The sequence below is a fragment of the Adiantum capillus-veneris genome, chromosome 12 (assembly GCF_014529385.1).
Source record: "Adiantum capillus-veneris isolate H3 chromosome 12, ASM1452938v2, whole genome shotgun sequence".
NCBI lineage: Eukaryota > Viridiplantae > Streptophyta > Polypodiopsida > Polypodiales > Pteridaceae > Adiantum > Adiantum capillus-veneris.
Genome location: NC_140942.1, coordinates 140,615,801 through 140,642,627, shown reverse-complemented (window position 1 = coordinate 140,642,627; position 26,827 = coordinate 140,615,801). Strand labels below are relative to the sequence as shown.

At 42.9% G+C, this 26,827-nt stretch overlaps 1 protein-coding gene across 1 annotated transcript in view; it reads right to left on the bottom strand.

The window, feature by feature from the left end:
• Positions 1 to 12,543, bottom strand: part of COX10 (cytochrome c oxidase 10) — a 135,348-nt gene extending 122,805 nt beyond the window's left edge. Inside the window, exon 1 of the mRNA XM_086525803.1 lies at positions 12,014 to 12,543. Coding sequence (XP_086381929.1) covers positions 12,014 to 12,402 — 389 coding nt within the window. The 5' untranslated portion in view covers positions 12,403 to 12,543. The remainder of the gene's footprint in view (positions 1 to 12,013) is intronic.
• Between the last annotated feature and the right edge of the window lie 14,284 nt (positions 12,544 to 26,827).

Sequence of the window (26,827 nt, the reverse complement as noted above, 5' to 3'; positions counted from 1 at the left end):
AGAAGGTCAAGTTTGACAGGCATAAGGCACAGGGATTGTTACAGCCTTTACCCATACCCATCCACCCGTGGGAAAGTATTGCAATGGATTTCATTTTTTATCTCCCGAGAACACAGAATGATCACGATGATTTTCTGATTACATGGCACGTCTAAGACGATTGTCTCCAACAGAGACCCCAGATTTATGAGTTTGTTTTGAAAGGCAATTTGGGAGAACATTGGCACGTGGTTGTAGTTCTCGTCATCGTTCCACTTGCAGACTGACGGGCAATCTGAGATTGCCAATTCAGTGGTTTTAGATTTATTGAAGTCTTGTATCTCGGGTCAGAAGACTCAATGGGAAAAGAACTTACCTTTGGTGGAATTTGCCTACAATAACACGATACACTCTTCGACGAGGAAGGCGCCATTTGAGATTGTTGAAAGTGCTGCGAAGGTCCCATCCTTCCTGAGCACGAAAGATTAGATATTTGAAGCGGATGAATATTCGCGAGATTTGGATACGGCTTTTGCCAAGGAACGCGAGACTTTGCAGAAGTCTCAAGAACGACAAAAAAAGGCAGCAGATCGCCATCGTCGCGACTTGAAATTGAAGGAGGATGATTGGGTGATCTTACGTTTTGAGAAGGCACGCCTAAGAAAGAAAAAGGAAAAGGAGAGGCTTTTTCCAAAGCTTAGTATGTGATACTACGGACCTTTCCAGATCACTGAAAAGATTTCGATTGAAACTGCCAGATACTTGGAGGATTCACAATGCATTCCATGTGAGTCTCTTGAAACCTTTTAAGGGTGATGTGCCTGATGATGGGGAGCCTGATGAGCAACCCGAAGTGGAAGAAAAACAAGGAGATCCTTGTTCCTAAACAGATTTTGACACATAAGGATACAAAGAATAAAGGTAAAGTCCGAAGGCGGCTCTTGGTTAAGTTCAAGAACTATCCTGCATTGGATGCGAAATGGATGGAGGAGGAGGACCTAGCAGATACTCCTCAGATTGTGAAACTTTACCTCGATGCTTTTGGTTTAGCATAGTCTATTCCAAACGGAACCCAGAATTCAGCTTGGCCGTAGATCTGGTGCAGTGGGATGCACAAGAGGGGAGTCGCTCCGCTCCTTTGTCAACAGATGCCTTGATTTAGATACTAGAGTCATTGATGTCTCTTTGAGCTTCATGGATACTGAAAGCTGACAGTATTCTGTTGTATGACTTTAATGAAATGGAATTCCTGATTATGATACTGATTTGTTCTTGACTTCTCTTAAGCGCAAGAACTGATAGACGAAATGACTAGAGCATTTTGGTCTGATTGATCTCGAAAGATCCAAATGAATGTTGAGTGTCATGTGATGTCCTGTGATCTCTGGTGATGTCCTGTGATGTCGTGTGATGTGGCTGTCGATTTGGTACATGTGCTAGATGTGTGTTCCTAGTACGTAGGTACTAACAGTCAGTGTCTGCTAAGACGGTTTATGGCTTTTGTCGGTTTTGCAGGCGTAATGCGGTCGATTACAATGCTTTCAAGAGGGGGGTATGTCACAAAGTGATGACGTGGCTACCGACAACAGAAACCCTAATTTCTGCCAGAAACCCTAAAAATCCTGCAAACCCTAATTTCTGGAAACCCTAACCCTAACTGCTGGCTGAAACCCTAAGTGGCTGAAAAACCCTAAAAGCTGGCGCCAGTGCCACGTGGCAACAGTTTCCGAAAATTGCGGAGGCTGGGAAAAAGCAGCCAGCGACGCTACAAATGCTTTTTTTTTGCTACGCTTTGAGAGAAAGAGAGAGAGAGAGAGAGAGAATTTGCTTTATTTACTTGCTCTCTTGAGATAGAGAGAGAGAAACTGCTTTTGATTTTAAGCTTTTGGGGGCTCTGCTTTTGGGCATCCCTATAACCTTTTTATTAGTGGGTTAGGGCTCACTTCTCAGAGCATCTGGACGAAGAGTCTGAGAGTGAAACCCTAACCGCTCCTTGTACTTTGACATTGATTAATACATAAAGAAATACTGAAAGGGGCGCCAGTCTTTGGGGCCAATATCTCTAGGCACGGAACTCCATCGGGCCAGTGCAAATCTATTGTGATCTGTGAATTGTTTTGAAGTGGTTATTTGGTGTTGTCGCGATTGATTCTTGACTTGGAGTGTCCAAGTCTGTTATAGGAATGGCAGCCATAAGGCGTGAAGCACGATTGGAAGCCAAAGAAAGACAAGCTGAATTTGATCGCGAGAACGAAGCAAGAAAAGAGAAGAGCGACCAACACATGAAAGAGTTCTTGTGACTCTTTTCAATTGTGCAGGCGCAGTTTGAACAGAATCAGGAGAAGGAGACTCTCTCGGTCTCGTCTTCTCCACAGCATGATACACATGATTTGCATGAAGATTTGAATGACAATGATTTGCATGCTGATTTGAATAACAATGATAAGCATGATGATTTGGAAGATAATGATGAGCATGATGATTTGCATGATCAAGATGTGTTTTCTCACAAGCATGATGATTTGCATGAAGATGATGTTCACAAGGATGATGTGTAGTTGATGCTTTTTCTAGCGAAGCTAACCTCGTTGCAGATTCGATCAATCACGAAGGATCGATCTTGGCTCTCGAGCCTAGGTCCAAAGAACCCTCACAGGAAGTATTATTTGTTCGCATGATTCATACGCACGCATTGTTAGAGTGTTTCATTCGTGATCGTTTCCTGTATTTTCGTCAGTGTCTTTATGTGCTCCCTTTTCCTAGGCATGACATATTGTACGTTGAGCCTGTTTCACTCGTGAATAAGCACGAATGTATGCGGATTGTTCATGAAAAGCTGAAAAGTATGTATGTAAGGAAGTCACATTCCATGTCTCTTCCTTGGAATGACACAGTTGTAGAAAGAGCACAAGGAAGTATGAACACCAAGCATGGGCATTTCCATTGTGATTTGTCACAGTTGATTGCTTTAGACCATAAGAGAAAGATTCGATCTCATTGTTTGCCTGTGTGTGGTGAACGGTTTGGCACTCCGTCTCTTTGTTCATCTACATTGCATGCACAGTCTATTAGGACGACAGGATTTTTTCCACTCACTTTACACTGAATAGGTATGTTCATGGTTTTGTGTCGGAAATGGTTTCAGGAATTTTCAGCCAAGGAGATTCTTGAAGAAGAAAGAAGCATGACTCTCGACAAAGTTAAAGCATCGAAGGAGCCACAGAAGACTCGTCGCTTTCGGCGTGGCCCAAAGAAGCAAGCGTTGCAGACGTTTATGAAGTTCAAGTATCGCATGACCCACGCATCAGAGTTGCCCGGCGAAGAGTCCTTTCGAGGATTCCGGATGCTATTGGCGATCTCCCTCGACGCCATACAGTTCAGTACCAGTACCTCACTTTGAAAAGGAGAGGATGTCACGTGACACATCCAACCCTATGTGTCCGTGGACAAGCTACAGCATGACCAGGGTTCAGTTCATTCAAGTCAGTCTAGATTTAGAAGTGATCTGGCACTTTTGTGAGTCTGTTCGCAGACCGTGCATGTCCAGACACTTAGTGTAGATGCATATCCTCTCGTTGCACACAGCATGATCATAAGCATTCCCATCAGAATCCTTTAAGGGAATTTTCCAGTGCATTTAACCTATTTTCCCTATTTTTGACATTTTTCACTTATTATTTTTAAGTGACTTTTGTTGGAAAGCAGGTAGGGCAAATTGAGTAAGTTTGTGTATAAGCAAACCTAGGCTAGCACTAATTGGCAGAAGAGGCAGCAGGAGCACAAGCTCAACAGGCAACTTCTCACCAAGAACTCTCTTGGTGGCATTTTCTCCTCCAAGCAAGAAGACCTTCCCCTAGCGTTTTCATCAGCAAGTTAGCATCACAAGAAGACCTCAGCCCTAGCGTTTTTGATCCAATTGCATCGCAAGACAACCGCATGGCCTAGCGTTTTCCAGAAGCCCAAATCGCCCCCATTTCCATGGCGTTTTCAGCAGATACAGCACCAACAATTTTCAGCCTATGAACCCCTAAGGACCAGCAGATTTCACCCGCAAGGATTAGCCCACAGTAGCGTTTTTGGTTCAAGAGATTTTCAGCCATTAGCGTGTTAGGTGCAACGGAATGAATGTTGTATTTTCTCAAGATTAGTGATCTTTATTTGCTCAAGGTTCCTTTTAGTTCTTAGGGAAAGAGAGAGCTTTCCGTCTTATGGAGAGTGCTATGATCACGAACAAAGTGAGTGGATATTGTGCGTGCAAGTGAATGAGACTGAGAGAAGGAGAGAGAAGAAATACGACACCGAGAGGTTGTCAAACCCTCCTCCGAAGGCCCCACTCTCGTCGGCGAGAGTGGTCTAACTTTGATTGCACAAAGGTGTACAATGTGTATGCAATGGACAGATGCAATGGGACTATGCCGATGACGACGATAGTGGTGACGACGACGACTTGATGGCTGAAATCTGAGTTCTTCTATTCGCTGAATTTCGGGACTGTTTTGTGGCTGAAAATGACTATTTTGGCTGCGTTTTTATGGCTGAAAATGGGGGAACATCTGCAACCATTCGGGGGCTGATCTGCTACGGTACCATAGGCTAGAAACGCTATGTGTTTGCTGCAGATTTGGGCTGAATATCAAAACGCTGACCTGCTCCTGTTCTTGCCAAAAACGATGGGCTGTGGAGATGCAAAAACATTGATGGCTGCTTGTGAAAAACGCTAGCAAAAATGAGGTTTTCCGCGATGGTGGGGATCTACAATGGTCTGCTAACGCACTGTGGTTGATGGCGAAGACTGCAAGAGAGGAAAACGCCAATGGTGGGGATCTGGCCCGGCGAGGATGGGGATCCAAAACGGTGGGGGTGCTGGGGGTTACTGCTGAGAAGTTGCCTGTTGAGTGGGAAGCTCCTACTGCCTCTTCTGCCAGAAAGTGTGAACTTTGGTTTGCTTATATATTATCTTAGCAAAATTGCCCTACCTACTTTTGTAGGAAAGTCGCTTAAAAATAATAAGTGAAAATCCAAATAAATAGGAAAATAGGCTAAATGCACTGGAAAATTCCCCTAACTGATGCTAATGGATTCTGATGGGAATTCCGATGATCATGCTGTGTGCACATCTATGCTAAGTGACTGGGCATGCACGGTCTACGAATAGACTCACAAAAGTGCCAAATCACTGCTAATCTAACTTGATCGGACTGACTGAACCCTGCTGTGGTGTAGCTTGTCCACAGACACATAGGGTTGGGATGTGTCACGTGACATCCCCCTCCTTTTCAAAGTGAGGTACTGGTACCGAACTGTATGGCGTCGAGGGAGATCGTCAACAGCATCCAGAATCCTGGAAGGGACTCTTCGCCGGCCCACTCTGATGTGTGGGTCGCGCGGTACTTGAACTTCATAAAGGTCTGCAACGCTTGCTTCTTTGGGCCGCGCCGAAAGCGACTCAAAGTCTTCTGAATCTCCTTTCTTGCTTCAACTTCGTCTAGAGTCTTGCTTCTTTCGTCTTCAAGAATCTCCATGGCTGAAAATTCCTGAAACCATCTCCAACACAAAACCATGAACATACCCATTCCATGTAAAGTGAAGGAAAAAAATCTTGTCTTTGCTAAAGACTGTTAATGCAATTTAGATGAACATAGAGACGGAGTGACAACCCGTTCATCAAACACATGCAAACAATGAGGACGAATCTTTTCTGTTTGATCAAAATCATTCAACTGTGGCAAATCACAAAGGAAATGCCCATGCGTGGTGCTCATACTATCATGTGCTAGTTCAGAAACTGTGTCATGCCAAGGAAGAGACATGCAATGCGACTTCCTTACATACAAACTTTTCAACTTTTCATAAAAATTCCGCATACATTCGTGCTCATCCATGAGAGAAACGTGCTCAACATACAATATGTCATGCCTAGTAAAAGGGATCACATAACGATGCTGACTAAAATACAGGAAACCATCACAAATGAAACACTCGAACAATGCGTGCGTATCAATCATGCGAACACATAATACTTCCTGTGATGGTTCTTTGGACCAAGGCTTGAGAGCCAAGATCGCTTTTTCGGGATCTATCGAATCTTCTTGTGGGGGATCTGTGGACCTCGATTCGAAAGCCAAGATCGATTCTTCCTGAATGATCGAATCGTCCTATGGGGGTTCTTTAGACCTTGACTCGAAAGCTAAGATCGCATCTTCGTGATTGATCGAATCTACAACGAGGTTAGTTTCGCTAGGAAAAGCATCCACCAACACATCATCCTTGTGAACAATCACATCATCTTCATGCAATTCATCATGCTTGTGAGAAAACACATCTTGATCATGCAAATCATCATGCTTGTCATTGTCATCCAAATCATTATGCAAATCATTGGCATCCAAATCATCATGCTTATCATTGTGCTTCAAATCATTATGCAAGTCATTGTCAATCAAATCATCATCATGCTTCACACAATCATGCAAATCCTGTGGGTCATGCTTTGGAGAAGAAGAGACTGAGAGAGTCTCCTTTTCCCGAATCTCTTACATCGGTGCCGGCACTGGAGACAAGAGTTGCAAGAACTCTTGCATGTGTCAGTCACGCTGTTCTTGTCTTACCTTTCTTGCTGCTTCTCTTTCTACTTCTCTTTCTACTTTTTCTTCTGCATGTTTGCGTTTCATTTCTGCCATTCTCTCCTTAAACATCTGCTTTAACTCCTCCATAGGAGTTAGTGCAATCTTTGTCGTAGATGGGGAAGGGTCGGAAAAACCTCCTGGTGGGGAAAATTCTTCTTCGCCTCTCTCATGCTCATCACTTCCAAGCAAAGTATCCATTCTGCTTCGAGTGATGACCATTCTACAATCGTGGGTTCTTCAGGTCTTGGGTTCTTAAGTCCAAGAGGAACTTGGGTTCTTGAGGCTCTTGAGGTTCTTGAGGTCTTGAGGGTCTTGGGTTCTTGGGATTCTTGGGGTTCTTTAGGTTTTCTTTCGCTTGCAATCGCATTGAGGAAGGATCTTCTCTTCACCCGTGTTCTACCCCTTTCTGCGGGTGCACCCCTTGGCAGCCTTGCGCTCACACCAAGGTTGCTTTTTCCCACCTCACGTCGATTGGCCGGCCGCTAAGTGCACGGACCGCTCTCAATGAGTGAAAAGAGACACAAGGGGAGGCTGGACAAGCCCTTTTTTCTTGGGATTCCTATCACTCTTCAACAAAACACGATTAGGAATCGCCACACCCAAGTAAACTTCGGTTCATGCGATCGCAACAAGCAAAAAAATTCTTGTGGTTCTTGTGGTTCTTTCCTTGAGTAATGCAGAACACTTCCAAAGCTCTGATACCAATGTTAGGTGCAACGGAATGAATGTTGTATTTTCTCAAGATTAGTGATCTTTATTTGCTCAAGGTTCCTTTTAGTTCTTAAGGAAAGAGAGAGCTTTCCGTCTTATGGAGAGTGCTATGATCACGAACAAAGTGAGTGGATATTGTGCGTGCAAGTGAATGAGACTGAGAGGAGGAGAGAGAAGAAATACGACACCGAGAGGTTGTCAAACCCTCCTCCGAAGGCCCCACTCTCGTCGGCGAGAGTGGTCTAACTTTGATTGCACAAAGGTGTACAATGCGTATGCAATGGACAGATGCAATGGGACTATGCCGATGACGACGACGGTGGTGATGACGACGACTTGATGGCTGAAATCTGAGTTCTTCTATTCGCTGAATTTCGGGACTGTTTTGTGGCTGAAAATGACTGTTTTGGCTGCGTTTTTATGGCTGAAAATGGGGGAACATCTGCAACCATTCGGGGGCTGATCTGCTACGGTACCATAGGCTGGAAACGCTATGTGTTTGCTGCAGATTTGGGCTGAATATCAAAACGCTGACCTGCTCCTGTTCTTGCCAAAAACAATGGGCTGTGGAGATGCAAAAACGCTGATGGCTGCTTGTGAAAAACGCTAGCAAAAATGAGGTTTTCCGCGATGGTGGGGATCTGCAATGGTCTGCTAACGCACTGTGGTTGATGGCGAAGACTGCAAGAGAGGAAAACGCCAATGGTGGGGATCTGGCCCGGCGAGGATGGGGATCCAAAATGCTGGGAGTGCTGGGGTTACTGCTGAGAAGTTGCCTGTTGAGCGGGAAGCTCCTACTGCCTCTTATGCCAGAAAGTGTGAACTTTGGTTTGCTTATATATTATCTTAGCAAAATTGCCCTACCTACTTTTGTAGGAAAGTCACTTAAAAATAATAAGTGAAAATCCCAATAAATAGGAAAATAGGCTAAATGCACTGGAAAATTCCCCTAACTGATGCTAATGGATTCTGATGGGAATACCGATGATCATGCTGTGTGCAACCGGAGGATATGCATCTATGCTAAGTGACTGGGCATGCACGGTCTACGAATAGACTCACAAAAGTGCCAGATTACTGCTAATCTAACTTGATCGGACTGACTGAACCCTGCTGTGGTGTAGCTTGTCCACGGACACATAGGGTTGGGATGTGTCACGTGACATAGCATTTTTGGGACAGCAGCAGATCAGCCTTAGATTTCAGCCAGTAGCGTTTTTGGACAGCAATACAAAAGCATCAGTTTTCAGCCCTTAGATCGGTCTCGCCATCCCCGTCATCGTCATCGATCTAGCCTAGATTTGCATCAGCCACATGCATCTACTTTGTACCAGCTTGTGCAATCAATAGTAGACCACTCTCGCCGACGAGAGTGGGCCCTTCGGAGGAGGGTTTTACGTCTCTAGTGTCCTATTCTCTTCTCTCTCTATCTCTTAGTCTCATACACTTGCACGCACAGTGTCTATTCACTTTGTTTGTGTCCATTGCACTCCCTCATTAAGAACGGAAGGCACTCCCTTCCATAAGAAAAAGGAACCTTGAGCACAGTTCGGAGCACCTTACACTAATATCACTATCACGACACGGGTACCACATGCCAACGAAAAAGAACACAATGAACAAACTTTTAGCACTTCAATAACAACTGAACTGAAAGAAATAGACGACACAGGAAGTGGTAGAGTTCCACCTCGAGAGAGCATTGGCCCCAAACCTTGACGCCCCTTTCGGTATTTCTTTATATTACTTGAACTCGATACAATGCCGATACTCACGCTTTGCACTTTCACCCACAAGAGTGTCAGACATAGTCACAAGAGACGCCCATTTTTGGGCTTCCCGTCCCCACTTACCGTCCCACCCTCTTTTTTACACTAAAAATCCATTTGAGCCCCGTCCCCAAACGCGTCCCTTGTGACTATGGCACTGTCAGAGAATGAGCCCTCTACACATATTTAAAGGCCCTTGGCCTTGAAAAGCAGTTACATGAAAAGCATTCAGACTCAAAAGCATCTATCCTCAAAAGCTGCCACCCAAAGCTGCTCAACGTAAATCATGGAAATCCGTACACCTATCACGTCATCAATTCTCCACGTGTGTGTGTGTGGACTTGCTTTATTTTAATGCCTCTATGTCACTTGGGCCCCATCGAACGGGGTTCCATAAGTTGGTGGGAGCTCTTCTTGAAAAATAGGCCCCTCGGCAAGACTTTGTAAGTCGGTAAAACTTCTTCTGCTGCTTCGGCTTCTTCAGCTTCTTCTTCTTAGGGTTTAGGCCTCCGAACCGAGATCTACAGGTTGGCTCCGTTCTTCAGTGGCTTGACACATCAGCAATTTGTGACAGACCTACTCCGCTGTTCGCCAGCAATGGCAAGAACAAGCACCTTCGAAGAAAGAACAAGCGAAGAAGGAACCCGCTTCACCAAGCTCAAATTCTATTCCTGATGTTCAAGGAAATACGGAAACGGAAAAAGGGAAGCATCAGCTTCTAAAGGGCTGAGAAACTCTGAACAAGCAACGGGTATTGATCCTTTATGATCCAAGGTCAACGAACAATTTAATATCACTGGATACTGCTCAACTGAAAACTTCGGTTACTTCCGGATTGGCATTCAAGGCAAACCACCAATGCAACTCCCATGCAAGGACAGCTCAGTCTTCGGATCGGTGAGTACAAGGACCGCAAATCATTCTTGATGGCACCCATCGAGGGATGTGATATCATTTTGGATATGCCATGGTGTCATGTGCACATAGCTCTGTGTGCCTTTGTGAGCTTCTTCGTGAGTATTGCATGTCCGAACAAGTCAATTAGATTAGGTTTTTCAGTTTTGAAACCCTCTTGCATAAATGGTATGTACACGCGTTTTGACACATGTTACACTACAGTGAGCATCTTGCACGACCTGCATGTAGTACTAAGATAGAGGAATCCAATAAGCCATTCCCCGCGTCAATCGGATTCTCGGGTCGGTAGATGTGCGACAATTTCACCCCGAAACTTTGTCTTGGTCAATAGGTCATTTTTATGATTTACTTTTTAAAACTTTGACAGAGGTTTTGCCCTACCTAAGTCCTAAAAAGTTCTCAAGCAATATACCTCGCCTATAAAGGGAGCTTAATAGACATCGTTTTCAACATAAAAGCCTAGCATTAGATTTGAGAGAGCATATCTGCCAACGTTTCCTCTCTCCTCTCTCTAGCGTTTTTGGTCTTCATCGTAGATCAACCTCAGCACTATCATTTGACAATTGATCAGCCCAGCGTTTTCAGATTTCAACCCATTCCCTTGCCACACCGGCTTGGATCTGCTATCGCTAGCCTCTCTGTTGCAACCCGGTACTTCGGCAACCCATTGAGCCTCTTCTCAGCCATACCCTCACTCCATCGAGTGCTCCCATTGTTGTGCATCATCGGCATCATCATCATCTACATTTTCAGACATGCTTTCCGCAAAGAATCGGCTGCGTTTTTGCAACCAGATCTGCGGTTTTGTAGCCAGCTCTCAGCCCTTGATTCCTCACATTGGGAATGCAAATCAGCCCTATATCTACCCCCTTGATGGCAATCAGCAACCTCTCATCGAGACGGATCCAAAGGTGCATCAAATCAGCCCGGAGGTACTTCATCTATACGAGTTACCACGGCGACATTCCTATTCGAGTCAATAGAGTTTGCATTGAGATATTGCATGTGTTAACATTCCATTTATACAATCAAAAGCAAATACCACATCGGCAACAGTGATACAAGCTTGGACACTCCAAGCGAGAAAGCAATAGCAACACACAAACAGAAACTGCAAAATCACTGAACTTGTCGAGAGAGAGGAGAGAGAGAGAGAGAGAGAGAGAGGAGAGTCCACATGGCACGTCAAGTTCCGCCCCCAGATGCACTGACCCCAAGTTCCATCCCCCAAATGCACTGGCCCCAAAGACTAGCACCCCTTCCGGTACTTCTTTATTATTATGTTCGCAAAGTACAACTCTCGAGGGTTCAACTCTCTCCGAGACTCTGCGTCCAGATGCTCTCCATGCACCAAACTCCATCATTCCAGCACATTTACAAAAATATCAGTCACTGATCAATCACACTTATGTCGAGGTTCTCGATACACATCATGATCATTTTGTTACCATTTAGCAATCACATCCACACTGCGTTGTTCTTTTCACGAATGTCTTGATCTACTAAATCTTGTTACTATCAGATTCATATCCCTTCCTTTCACATTTCTATACTGTTGGACTGCACAGGCTTCGACGCTACGCCATTGCCAACATCCCAGAAGCCTTTTGTGTACAAACCACAACCACATAATTAATTTCCAATTATCTTGTACAACTCGTCACTAATAGATAGAAGTAAATTGTCATTGTTTACAGCACTCCAAGAGGGGGAGGACATAGCCACCACTCTCTTTGCCCTTCTCTTTGGACCAGTCCACCCCACAGCCTCTTCGAACTCCACCTCAGGCACACACAGCAACAAGCTCCTGGATTGACTCCTTGAGGTTTGATACCATGTCAAAGTTGGAACCAACTACTTCTGGCAGTACAACTGGGGTAGTAATTTCTTATATTCTTCCTAAGAGAATTCGCCCGACCCAATTTAATACGTCAAACAAGTAGGCAAAAATCTTAAACGACTACAAATTATCACTTGGGATGCATAACTTTCACAGAAAAGATGGCATACCTGAGGCGGGCCTTTGAAAGCTCCCAGTAACAACGAGCATAATGACGCAAGGAGGTAGCGAAATGATCTGTTGAGGTAGCAGGAAGAGGGGAAGCCTGTGGAGAGTCTTCGGTCACCTGTTCCGCATTGGCAGCCACCGCCACTCCAGAAAGAGATCTCAAAGCTTGCAAATGGGGATTCAACGAAAAGCTATCTTGAAATTTAGCATTCGATATGTGCCTTCCTGAGATGATAGTGAAGTGGGTTCTTCCAATGACATGCTTGAAATCTCGACAAGGGCTTGGCAGAGAAGCTTCGTGCGGGAGCTTGGGCTCAATGCACCCACGGTATGAAGCGCCATACGCGCAGCGGTGCAGAAATCTGCTCCTTTTTACGCTTTGCATCCTCATGAACCCGTGTGCACGCTCCCGATCATCTCTGTTACCCAGATGCTGTCGAGTCGACAACCATGCACATTTTTTTCTAAAACTACAACACACAGCGTACCAAATTTACACCCCCTCTCTCTCTCTCTCACACACATACACTTTTGCATCGTGGCTGTGGAATTTTGTCATCGCCACCGTGCGTTTATCTCGTAGTAGCAACAAGGCTAGAACACGTTATCTCAATTGCTTTGGGTAGAGTTGTGCTAACTCTACCGAATCCTTTTAGTCCATTATGTCTCACCCATTTCATTGTTTTCATGAGGTCAAAGAGAAGATTGCTTTCATCATTTAAACTGCTACCATTATGGCATATCAAACATCTCTAGATATCAAGAGTGCACAACAAGGAGGGGTCGACCAAAGCAAGTTGGGGGTGTGCTTGGGGGTATACTCTTTCTCACACACACTCACATGCTATCATTCTCACTTTGTGAAAGTGCAAGAGCTCCATCTCCTTCTCCAAGCTTGAGAAGTTGAGAGCCTACACCAACACTCTTGGCTATGGAATGAAAATCCAACCAAGAGCCATGCTTCAATACTATGCTAGCCATCTTCTTCATCTCCATTATTATGCTACTATGATATGCTAAGCTCTATGAGTAATGGTATGGGAGCACACTATTCCTTTCTCGTAAGAATACTTCTTCCTCCTCTTCCCTACCCTCATTCCGTGCTAGCTCTCTCCACCTTTGAAGGTGTTTGAGGTCTTGGGACTGAGGCCGGGGACAAGTTAATTCTTTCATTTAGCTAAGTTACGGGCATAATTGTGGTGCATGAAGCTCTCTATCTTCATCGCACCATCAAGGTCTCAAGGAACACAAAGCTTGTATTGTACCAAGTCTCTCTTTATGGGAGAAGCTATAATACAAAAGCCTTTTGGAGGGGGGACCAGCTCCACATAAATCCGGTCCTCAACTGTTGTCAAGTTCTCTAATTCACTCTCATGCAAAGTATTGTTCATGCCAACTTAACTTGGTTATATTGCTACCTCTAATAAAGTTCACCCTCTATTTTCTCAAAGTATTCTCATAAAAATGCACTACAGTTTTCTTAACTCCGTTATTCTCAACGTTCATAGTCCATTTTCATTACATTGGTATCAAAGCTATTGGTTTCTTTTTTCTTGCTTAAGAAGAGAGGTCCTTAAGTTGTCCATGAAAGGTTGGACTTGTTCACTGCAAGAGGGTAAGTGGGACAGGGCTCTATTATCTTGGTTGAAAAGGAGGTACAATGTTGGGAACTATACTATAGACTTAATAATGAAGTCTCTTGAGGCTTGCCTTTGGCTTAACCATTATTGCGCTACTAGCAAGCTCAACAAAAACCATAATCAACAAGGCAATGTTAGACCCTCTCCACTACTCTTTGCAATCAACGGTCTCTAAACCACGGGTGTGGCTGCTTGTGAGAGCTAATTTTCAAACGTAAAGAAGAGTAGCAACTAAGGTTTTTGAGGGTACCAAAGCACAAAGTAGCATACATAAATTTAATTAGCATGGCTGACAATAATCAAGAGAGTAGAATGAATATTGACAACTTTGATTTTGCACATAAAGGTGCTATTGATGATGCCCCAATGTTTGTGAACTATCTTGTTACTAGGTTGCAACAAGCTATGGGCAACCCTATCTTGCAAGCCAAAGTTAACCAACAACGTCATTAAATATCTAATATCTAACCAACCCAAATGATTTTCTCATATTAAAATGATCATTTAATATGGGATAATAAACGAGAACAAGGGTTAAAATATAAACATGTGCTTACGGATCTATTTCAACACGGGGCCAATGGTAAAGCGACCCAAATGAGAGATGGTCTGTCAAAGAGCAAGGTTAACTAATGAAACTTAAAAGACCTTAGGGTTAGCTTCATTAAAGACCTCCAATGGTTAGTGTTAAAAGTCCTTTAACCTTAAGCAAGCTAGGGATGTGCTTGAGGTGGGAACCCGACCTAAACTTAGGCAAGCTAGAGCTGTGCTTGAGGTGGGAACCCGACCTAAACTTAGGCAAGCTAGGGTTGTGCTTGAGTGGGAACCCGACCTAAACTTAGGCAAGCTAGGGCTGTGCTTGAGGTGGGAACTCCACCTAAGGTGCTTGTCATGCTTGATGACTAAGGTACTTCAGGTACTTGTCACATTTAATGAGGAAGTTGCTTGAGAAGCTTCCTATGCATGGGAGGTAAGATGCTTGAGTCAAAAAGAGAACTTACTCACTTAATGAGGAAGTTGCTTGAGAAACTTCCTATGCATAAAAATCTCAAAGTTAGGGGAATTCTAAAAGAGCACATGGGACACATGTCAGACTCTCACTAAGCTTAACCACATGGTGTGCTTGAATGCTATTGGTTGGGCTAAAGAGGGATCCAATGAGCTACTACTTCCATCTAACAAATATCTAGATATTTTCAAGCTCTCTCTCTCTAAGGGGTAAGGAGGACACTTGTCAAAAGACTACCCATGCACTTGACTGCATGCTACATGTGATTGGCCAGGGGGAGATGGGTCCAATGAGCCTGCAACATGTGGAAAAGTCTCCACTCACCCAAAGCAAGGAGGGGGGGTGCTAGGGGGATATACACCATCATACACACTCATTTGAGACACCATTCTCTCTTTGTGAAAGTTGAGGAACACCACCTCCTTCTCCAAGCTTGTGAGAGTGAAAGCCTACACCAACACTCTTGGCTATGGAATGCAAATCCAACCAAGAGCCATGCTTCAATGCTTAAGCTTGCCATCTTCTCCATCTCCATTACTATGCTATTATGTATGCTAGCAAGAAGAGTAATGATAAGTGAGGAACTACTTCTTTCTCCTATGGAATGTTTCTTCTTCCTCTTCCCTATCCTCATTCCCCGCTAGCTCTCTCTACCTTCGAAGGTGTTTGAGGCCTTGGGATTGAAGCTTGGGATAGTTAATGCTTTCTTCAAGTTTATGTTATGTTTGTGATGCATGAAGCTTTTCATCTTCATTGCATCACCTAGGTTACAAGGAACACAAAGATTGTATTGTATCAAGTCTCTCTTGATGGGAGAAACTATAATACAAATGCCTATTGGAGGGGGGACCGGCTCCATATGAATCCGGTTCTCAACTATTGTCATGTTCTCTAAACTCTCTCTCTCTCTCTCTCTCTCTCTCTCTCTCTCTCTCTCTCTCTCGCAAAAGTATTGTTCATGCCAAGTTAGCTAAGTACCATGTATATGTTGCTACCATCAACTAAGTTCACCCGCTATGCTCACAATGTAATCTCTTAAAAGGGCTTCACATAATTTCCCAATTCCGCTACTTCCAACTTTCATAGGCAATTTCCATTACATTGGTATCATAGCATTTGGTTTCTCTTTTCTTGCTTAAGAAGAGAGGTCCTTAAGTAGCCTATTAATGGTTGATTTTGTTAATTATATTAGGGTAAGTAGAACTGGGATCTATTATTGGTTTTGTTGAGCCCACTATGTGGGATATGGTGCACACCTCGGGAGCTTTGGACTTAATAATGGAGTCATTTTAGACTTGCCTACGGATTTACCATTATTGAACCATAAGAAGTCTGAAAGGAGCTATCCCTCGACAACTTTGCTATGTTAGACTCACTATAGTACTCTTTATAATTAACCAATTCGAGCCGTGGGTGTAGATACTTAAGTGCCTATTTTCAGAGGCTAAAAGGAGTAGCAACTAAGGTTTTGAATTGCCAAGGCATACACTAAGTAAACACATAAGTTTAATTAGCATGGCTGACAATAATCAAGAGAGGAGAATGAACATTGATAACTTTGATTTTGCACATGAAGGTGCCAATGATGATGCTCCCATGTTTGTTAATTATCTTGTCACTAGGTTACAACAAGCTATGGGCAACCCCACTTTGCAAGCCGAAGTTACTCAACAACTTCGTGCTTATGGGATTTCCTTTCCTCTCCAAGAGGAGAGAGAGCTTACGAGGCCTCTTGAAGAGACCCCCAAAAGAAGACTCTCTCCCATACGAGAGGAGGAATCCAAGGATGAAGAATGCAATGAATCCCTAAATTCCTCGGAAGATGTGGCTCCATGAAGGAGGACTAAACGATCGCCAACTTCTCCCAAGAGGAAACGGTTAACCCATAGTCCTTGTCCTCATCACTACAAAAGGGAAGAGAGGAAACCAAGGAAGAAAAGGACAAGAAAGAGGTCACCCTCTTCTCCTTCTTCTTCACCTTCCTCGTCTACCGATGAAAGCTATGTCTATTCTCCTAGAGAATATAAGAGGGGAGGACATCGCAAATCTTACTCTACATGGCAAAGGTCACAAAAGCTCAAGAAGTTCAAAGAGGGAGGAAAGAGTATCTCTTTTCTCACCTATGATGGCACCTTTGGTGCTACCGACAAAGTATTGGCCTTTATCCAACAATTTGATGCGGCCTTTGGAGACGAGGGCTTCACGGAGTCCTCCAAGCTACACCATGTAGCTATGCACTTCCAAAAATCGGCTCGTCAATGGTGGTCTAGCCTTAGAGGCAATGGCAAAGCCCCAAAGACATGGAAAACTCTACGAGTTTCCATCATGAAGTAATTCCTTGCAAGTGATTGAAAGGACAAAGTGCTCACCGAATGGCGGAGTTTAAGGCTTCTCTCCATGAGTCTATCCACAAATATGTGGACAAGTTTTTGGATTTACATCTCAAGGCTACTGTCTTTCAGAAGATAGACTTTATTGAGAAAAAACAACAATTCTGTGTGGGATTACCCGAAGAGATGGCCGAGTATATCAACTCTCAATGGCCTGACTCTATCAGCAAAGTAATCCACCATACCATGGTTGCTTCACGCATCAATTTCCAACAAGGGGTTAGAAGGAATGTCAAACCCATGGAAAATAAAGACAAAAGTGATGCAAAGGGAAAAATTAATGCCCAAAATTTTTTCCACAGCCATTCCAACAACAACAACAACAATCGGTCCAAGGAGAAAGGAGTTTACAAAGGTAAAAATAAACTCTCTCTTGAAGAGCTTGAAACTTTTCGCAAGGATCACAAATGTTTTAAGTGTGGGGAGCAAGGATATGGCTATCGTTCTTGCCCCAAAAGAAATGCTTGCAATGAGACTCCTAGAGCTTCCACTATCACAGCTCCAAAAGAGGATGCTCATTGCAAAGGATCACCTCTCTCCTATGCTTGGGGACAGGTAAGGGAGCACGATGCTTTCATCTTGTTTGACCCTGGTTTAACTCTCAACTTCATATCAATGGAGTTGGCCACCAAGTTGGGCATTCAAGCTTTTGAGATGGGAGATGCTGTAACGGTCGATGCCGCTTTCAAGGGACAGCAAGCCTCCATTACTCCCTTGATTGGGAAGTTGAGGCTTCATTTCCAAAGCTATGTTGACAAAGAAGACTTCTTCATCTCTCCTCTCCAACATGAGGATGTTATCCTAGGGATACCATGGTTCAACCGCATGGCTGCCCACATGAAGTTCCCTGAAAGGAGAGTCTACTTCACCTACATGGGAAAGAATATGTATATAGATGCTAATGAGTCTGGTCGTACTATACCACTTGTGAATCCTCTTGCCCTTGATAAATCAATGAAAAGCTTAGTTTTTGCGTACATGATTTGTCAAAGAATCCCTAAAAGGTCCTAATGTTTCATCAAAGGTGAATGATAGGAATCAAGAAGAGTTAGACTTGTCTAACTTTCTAAAAGGATTCCAAGATGTGTTCGTTGATGATATGATTATGGACTTACCTCCAAAACAAGTGGATGATGACCATCGAATTGAGCTCCTATCAGGAAGCTCACCGCCTAACAAACCTCCCTATCGAGTTTCACAAGCTCAACAAGAGGAGATCATGAGGCAAGTACAAGAATTGGTAGACAAAGTAATGGTGAGGCCTAGCTGCTCTCCAGTCCTTTTAGTGCAAAAGAAAGATGGTACATACTGCATGTGTGTGGACTATCGCGCACTAAACCTTAGCACTATCAAAAAGAGATTTCCTGTACCCCGGATAGAAGATCTGTTTGATAAGCTACAAGGCTCTACCTACTTCAGTAGGATTGACCTTAAAAGTGGCTACCATCAAATAAGGATAGTGAATGAAGATATCCTAAAGACTGCGTTTCATACAACGTTTGGCCTTTATGAATATCTAGTCATGCCTTTTAGCTTGACTAATGCACCAGCTACATTCAATCGATTAATGGAGAAATTTTTTAGACCCTACTGCAAATTCACTGGAGTGTTCTTTGATGATATCATCATCCACTCCAATTCCTTGGAGGAACACAAGCAACATCTCCAAGTGATTTTTCAAGCATTAAGGGAGAATAAACTTTTTCTCAATCAAAAGAAAAGTGAATTTTTCCTTCAAGAGATTCAATACTTAGGTCACATTATCTCTTGAGATGGTATCCATATGGATCCATCAAAGTTGGAGGTAATAAAAGCATGGCCTAATCCAAGGAATCTACATGAGCTAAGAAGCTTTATTGGTATGTGTGCATACTATAGACACTTCATAGCAAAATTCTCTCAAATAGCAGGACCATTACATTGACTTAACAAAGAAAAACGTTAAGTATTCATGGACTGCTAAGGAGCAAAGTGCTTTTGACAAGCTCAAAGAGAAGCTTATCTCCCAACCAATCCTTATGCTTTCGGATCTCTCAAATCCATTTGAGGTCCAATGTGATGCTTGTGGTGATTGCCTTGGAGCAGTCTTGCTTCAAGAAGGGCATGCCATAGCATATGAGAGCCGAAGGCTCCACATGGATGAACGGGTCTTAAGCATTTGTGAGAAAGAGCTGTTAGATGTTTTACATGTTCTAGACACATGGAAGCACTATCTATTTGGGGACTCCATTCATCTTACGAACAGACCATCAAAGTCTCAAGTACTTCATGACGCAAACAAAGCTTTCCGACAAACAAATGAGGTGGGCAAATTTTCTTTCACAATTTAATTTCCACATTGCTCACATTGATGGTAAGCACAATCAAGTGGTTGATGCACTTTCGCGATGACCAAAAGTTAATGTTGTGTCAATAGCAACTCACAATGATCTATCTTCTATGATAGATGAGTATGCTACTGACCCTGACTTTAAAGATATCATGTCAGTCTTTGCTTTAGGGAAGAAAGAGGAGCCATTCACCTTGAAGGATGGTTATCTTCTCCATGGTAATAGGCTATGTGTTACCCACTCCCTTCATGATAAATTCATGTATGAATCCCATGCCCCTCCCTATGCGGCGCATAGAGGCATTCAACCTACTCTTCGAGGAGTAGAGACGTACTTTTATTGGCCTACCATGAAAGTGGACATACAAGAGTATGTTTCAAAATGTGTGGTATGCCAAAAGACCAAGTATGATAGAGGGAAGCAACCTGGATTACTCCAACTATTGCCAATTCCTAATTCACCATGGGAGAGTATATCCATGGATTTTATCTTTGGATTACCAAAATCTATCCATACTTTTACAGGAAAAGCACCTTTTGAAATCATAGAAGGAAGACCTAAAGTCCCTTGCTACTTTAAGTACATGGGAAGATCTTCGCTGCGGATGAGTATAGCCGTGACCTGCAAACATCTTTTCAAAAGATTAAGGAGGCTATATCCATCTCCCAACCAAGGCAAAAAGCTGTTGCTAACAAGCACAGAAGGGCCTTAACGTTCAAAGAAAATGATCGGGTCTTACTTAAGTTTCCTAAGGCTTGATTGAGGCAAACGACGGAAAAAAATCCCACGGGCCATCAAAAGTATTCTGCTAAACTAGCAAAAAGATACTATGTTCCTTTTCAAATTTTGAAGCCAATCAATGAGGTGGCTTATCAACTCAAGTTACCTAACCATTGGCTCATACACAATGCTTTTCATGTGAGCCTACTCAAGCCCTACAAAGGAAAGCCTCCAAATGAACCAATTATTGAAGACCCTCCCGAAATCGAAGATCAAGAAGAGGTACTACAACCCGAAGCTATCTGTAATAGGACTAATCTTTAAAGTTCTTAAAGTCGAAAAGAATGTAGCAAGACATATTAAATATCTAATATCTCACCAACCCAAATGATTTTCTCATATTAAATTGATCATTTAATATGGGATAATAAACGAAAACAAGGGTTAGAATATAGACATGTGCTTACGGATCTATCTCAACACGGGGCCAATGGTAAAGGGGCCCAAATGAGAGATGGTCTGTCAAAGAGCAAGGTTAACTAATGAAACTTAAAAGACCTTAGGGTTAGCTTCATTAAAGACCTCCAATGGTTAGTGTTAAAAGTCCTTTAACCTTAAGCAAGCTAGGGATGTGCTTGAGGTGGGAACCCGACCTAAACTTAGGCAAGCTAGAGCTGTGCTTGAGGTGGGAACCCGACCTAAACTTAGGCAAGCTAGGGTTGTGCTTGAGTGGGAACCCGACCTAAACTTAGGCAAGCTAGGATTGTGCTTGAGGTGGGAACTCCACCTAAGGTGCTTGTCATGCTTGATGACTAAGGTACTTCAGGTACTTGTCACATTTAATGAGGAAGTTGCTTGAGAAGCTTCCTATGCATGGGAGGTAAGATGCTTGAGTCAAAAAGAGAACCTACTCACTTAATGAGGAAGTTGCTTGAGAAACTTCCTATGCATAAAAATCTCAAAGTTAGGGGAATTCTAAAAGAGCACATGGGACACATGTCAGACTCTCACTAAGCTTAACCACATGGTGTGCTTGAATGCTATTGGTTGGGCTAAAGAGGGATCCAATGAGCTACTACTTCCATCTAACAAATATCTAGATATTTTCAAGCTCTCTCTCTCTAAGGGTAAGGAGGACACTTGTCAAAAGACTACCCATGCACTTGACTGCATGCTACATGTGATTGGCCAGGGGGAGATGGGTCCAATGAGCCTGCAACATGTGGAAAAGTCTCCACTCACCCAAAGCAAGGAGGGGGGGTGCTAGGGGGATACACACCATCATACACACTCATTTGAGACACCATTCTCTCTTTGTGAAAGTTGAGGAACACCACCTCCTTCTCCAAGCTTGTGAGAGTGAAAGCCTACACCAACACTCTTGGCTATGGAATGCAAATCCAACCAAGAGCCATGCTTCAATGCTTAAGCTTGCCATCTTCTCCATCTCCATTACTATGCTATTATGTATGCTAGCAAGAAGAGTAATGATAAGTGAGGAACTACTTCTTTCTCCTATGGAATGTTTCTTCTTCCTCTTCCCTATCCTCATTCCCCGCTAGCTCTCTCCACCTTTGAAGGTGTTTGAGGCCTTGGGACTGAGGCTTGGGATAGTTAATGCTTTCTTCAAGTTTATGTTATGTTTGTGATGCATAAAGCTTTCCATCTTCATTGCATCACCTAGGTCACAAGGAACACAAAGATTGTATTGTACCAAATCTCTCTTGATGGGAGAAACTATAATACAAATGCCTATTGGAGGGGCGACTGGCTCCATATGAATCCGGTCCTCAACTATTGTCATGTTCTCTAAACTCTCTCTCTCTCTTGCAAAAGTATTGTTCATGCCAAGTTAACTAAGTACCATGTCTATGTTGCTACCATCAACTAAGTTCACCCGCTATGCTCACAAAGTAATCTCTTAAAATTGCTTCACCTAATTTCCTAATTCCGCTACTTCCAACTTTAATAGGCAATTTCCATTACATTGGTATCAGAGCATTTGGTTTCTCTTTTCTTGCTTAAGAAGAGAGGTCCTTAAGTAGCCTATTAATGGTTGATTTTGTTAATTATATTAGGGTAAGAGGGACTGGGATCTATTATTGGTTTTGTTGAGCGCACTATTTGGGATATGGTGCACACCTCGGGAGCTTTGGACTTAATAATGGAGTCTTTTTAGACTTGTCTACGGATTTACCATTATTGAACCATAAGAAGTCCGAAAGGAGCTATTCCTCGACAACTTTGCTATGTTAGACTCACTACAGTACTCTTTATAATCAACCAATTCGAGCCGTGGGTGTAGATACTTAAGTGCCTATTTTCAAAGGCTAAGAGGGGTGGCAACTAAGGTTTTGAATTGCCAAAGTATACAATAAGTAAACACATAAGTTTAATTAGCATGGCTGACAATAACCAAGAGAGGAGAATGAACATTGATAACTTTGATTTTGCACATGAAGGTGCCAATGATGATCTCCCATGTTTGTTAATTATCTTGTCACTAGGTTGCAACAAGCTATGGGCAACCCAAATTTGCAAGCCGAAGTTACTCAACAACTTTGCGCTTATGGGATTTCCTTTCCTCTCCAAGAGGAGAGAGAGCTTACAAGGCCTCTTGAAGAGACCCCCAAAAAAAGACTCTCTCCCATACGAGAGGAGGAATCCAAGGATGAAGAAAGCAATGAATCCCTAAATTCCTCCGAAGATGTGGCTCCACGAAGAAGGAGGACTAAATGATCGCCAACTCCCCCCAAGAGGAAACGGTTAACCCATAGTCCTTCTCCTCGCCACTCCAAAAGGGAGAGAGGAAACCAAGGAAGAAAAGGGCAAGAAAGAGGTCACCCTCTTCTCCTTCTTCTTCACCTTCCTCCTCTACCAATGAAAGCTATGTCTATTCTTCTAGAGAATATAAGAGGGGAGGACATCGCAAATCTTACCCTGCATGACGAAGGTCACAAAGGCTCAAGAAGTTCAAAGAGGGAGGAAAGAGTATCTCTTTTCTCACCTATGATGGCACCTTTGGTGCTACCGACAAAGTATTGGCCTTCATCCAACAATTTGATGCGGCCTTTGGAGATGAGGGCTTCATGGAGTCCTCCAAGCTACACCATGTAGCTATGCACTTTCAAAAATCTGCTCGTCAATGGTGCGCTAGTCTCCGTGGGAATGGCGAAGCCCCAAGGACATGAAAAACTCTACGAGTTTCCATAACGAAGCAATTCCTTGCAAGCGATGCCAAGGACAAACTGCTTAATGAATGGAGAAGCTTGAAGCTACTCTCCCACGATTCTATCCACAAATATGTAGACAAGGTTTCGAATTTACATCTCAAAGCTACAGTCTTTCAGAAGATAGACTTCGCTGAGCAAAAGCAACAATTTTGTGCAGGATTACCTGAAGAAATGGTTGAGTATGTCAACTCCCAACGGCTTTGTTCTATCACCAAAGTCATTCGCCACACTATGGTTGCATCTCGTATCCTTTTCCAACAAGGGGCTAAAAGAAATCCCAAGCCCATGAAAACAAAGATCGAAATGATGCAAAGGGGAAGAACAATGCTCAAAGTCCTTCCCAAGGCAATTCCAACAACAACAACAACAAGACCAAGGAGAAATGAGTTTACAAAGGTAAAAACAAACTCTCTCTTGAAGAGCTAGAGGCTTTTCGTAAAGAACACAAATTACGTGTCGGGAGCAAGGACATGGTTATCATTCTTGCCCCAAAAGAAATGCCCGCAATGAGACTCCTAGAGCTTCCACAGTCAAAGATCCAAAAGAGGATGCTCATTGCAAAGGATCATCCCTTTCATATGCTTGGGGGAAGGTGAGGGAGCATGATGTCTTCATCCTATTTGATCCTGGCTCTACTCACAACTTCATATCAATGGAGTTGGCTAGAAAGCTGGGCATACAAGCTTTCGAGATGGGAGATACTATAACTATTGATGGAGCTTTCAACAGATAGCAATCCTCCGTTACTCCCTTAATTGGGAAGTTGAGGCTTCATGTCCAAATCTACATCGACAAAGAAGACTTTTTTATCTCTCCTCTCCAACATGAGGATGTTATCCTAGGGGCACCATGGTTCAACCGCATGGCTGCCAACATGAAGTTCCCTGAAAGGAGAACCTACTTCACCTACAGGGAAAATAGCATGTATATAGATGCTAATGAGTCTGATCATACTATAACACTTGTAAATTCACCTGCTTTTGATAAGTCAATAAAAAGGTCGCTTTTCTCCACATGATTTTTGTCAAAGAGTCTCTAAATGATGCTAATGTTTTAACAAAACAAAGTGGTAGGAATCAAGAAGAATTAGACTTGTCTAGTTTTCTAAATAGATACCAAGAGGTATTTATCGATGATATCCCTATGGAGTTACCTCCAAAACGAGGGGATGATGACCATATGATAGAGCTTCTACCCGGGAGCTCACCACCTAATAAACCTCCTTATAGAGTTTCTCAAGCTCAACAAGAGGAGATTATGAGGCAAGTGCATGAGCTGGTAGACAAGGGGATGGTGAGGCCTAGCTCCTATCCCTTTGTTCACCAATCCTTTTAGTGCAAAAGAAAGATGGCACATACCGCATGTGTGTGGACTATCGAGCACTAAATCGTATCACTATCAAAAATAGATTTCCCGTACCGTGGGTATAAGATCTATTTGATAAGATACAAGGTTCGACCTACTTCAGTAGGATTGACCTTAAAAGCGGCTATCATCAAATAAGGATAGTGAATGAAGATATAGTAAAGACCGTGTTCCGTACAATGTTTTGCCTTTATGAATATCTTGTCATGCCTTTTGATTTGACAAATGCTCCAGCCACATTCGACTGCCTAATGGAGAAAATCTTTAGACCCTATTGCAAGTTCACTGGGACGATATTATCATCTACTCCAAATCTTTGGAGGAGCATAAGCAACACCTCCAGGTAGTTTTTCAAGCTATGAGGGAGAATAAACTTTTCGTTAACCAAAAGAAGAGTGAATTTTTCCTCCAAGAGATTCAATACTTAGGTCATATTATCTCTCAAGATGGTATCCGTATGGATCCAACCAAGCTTGAGGTAATAAAAGGATGGCCTAACCCAAGGAATCTACATGAGCTATGAAGATTTATTGGTATGTGTACATACTATAGACACTTCATTGCTAAATTCTCCCAAATAGCAAGACGACTACATGACTTGACCAAGAAAAATATTAAGTACATATGGGCTGCTAAAGAGCAAAGTGCTTTTGAAAAGCTTAAAGAAAATCTCACTTCTCAACCCGTACTTACACTATCGGATCTCTCAAAACCATTTGAGGTCCAATGTGATTCTTGTGAAGATTGCCTTGGAGCAGTTTTGCTTCAAGAAGGTCATGCCATAGCATATGAGAGTCAAAGACTCAATTTCGACAAGCAAGTATTGGGTATCTACGAGAAAGAGCTACTAGCTGTACTACATGCCCTCAATACTTGGAAGCACTATCTATTGGGGACTCCATTCATCTTACAAATGGACCACCAAAGTCTCAAGTACTTCATGACGCAAACCAAGGTCTCCGACGAACAAATGAGGTGGGCAAATTATCTTTCACAGTTTAATTTTAATATTGCTCATATTGCTCATAAGCATAATCAAGTGGCTGATGCACTATCATGAGGATCAAGGGCAAATGCGGTGTCTATAACAACTCACAATGATCTATCTTCCATGATAGATGAGTACGCTGCTGACCTTGATTTTAAAGACATAATGTCAGCCCTTGCCTTAGGGAAGAAAGAGGAACCATTCACCTTGCAAGATGGTTATCTAATCCATGGCAACAGGCTATGTGTTACTCACTCCCTTCATGAGAAAGTGATGTATGAATCCCATGCTCCTCCCTATGCGAGGCATAGAGGGATTCAACCTACTCTTCGAGGAGTAGAGATATTTTTTTATTGCCCACCATGAAAGTGGACATACAAGAGTATGTTTCCAAATGTGTGGTATGCCAAAAGACCAAGTATGATAGAGATCCTAGAATGACCATTAATTTTTGGAAAGGTCCCTTTAAAAATCTAGTTACAAGGTTGAATTTCTCTTCGGCCTATTGCCCACAAACGGATGGCCAAAGTGAGATAGCTAAACTTACGATTCTCGATCTACTAAAGACTTATGTTACAGAAGTAGATCAAGAACTTAATTATTTATTTTAATGTATCTAAATTCTCATTGGACCCCTTTAAAGCCTATCCAATAGGATTCAAGCACATCATGAGGGCCAAATGGGGAGGATCTTGACAGGTGTCTTTTATGCTTCTTAAGATATCATGTTTGAATTGAACACTTCAAGCACCTTAGTCATTTAAGCATAAAAATTGTTTATGCCTCTTGTGATATCATGTTTGCTTCAAGAACCTTAGTCATTTAAGCATGAGAAGCACCTCAAGCTTGGGAAAGGTTCCCACAAACACCTTAAGCACCTTAGTTAGCAAGCACAACAAGCACCTCGTGCTTGGGTAGGATTTCCACCTCAAGGTCATCCCTAGCTTGCCTAAGGTCAAAGGACTTTTTAACACTAAATTTTGGAGGTCTTTAATGAAGCTAACCCTAAGGTCTTTAAGCTCCATCAGGTAGCATTGCTCTTTAACATACCATCTCTCATTTGGACCCCTTTAACCTTGGCCCCGTGTTGAGACAGATCCATAAGCACATGTCTATATTCTAACCCTTGTTCTTGTTTATT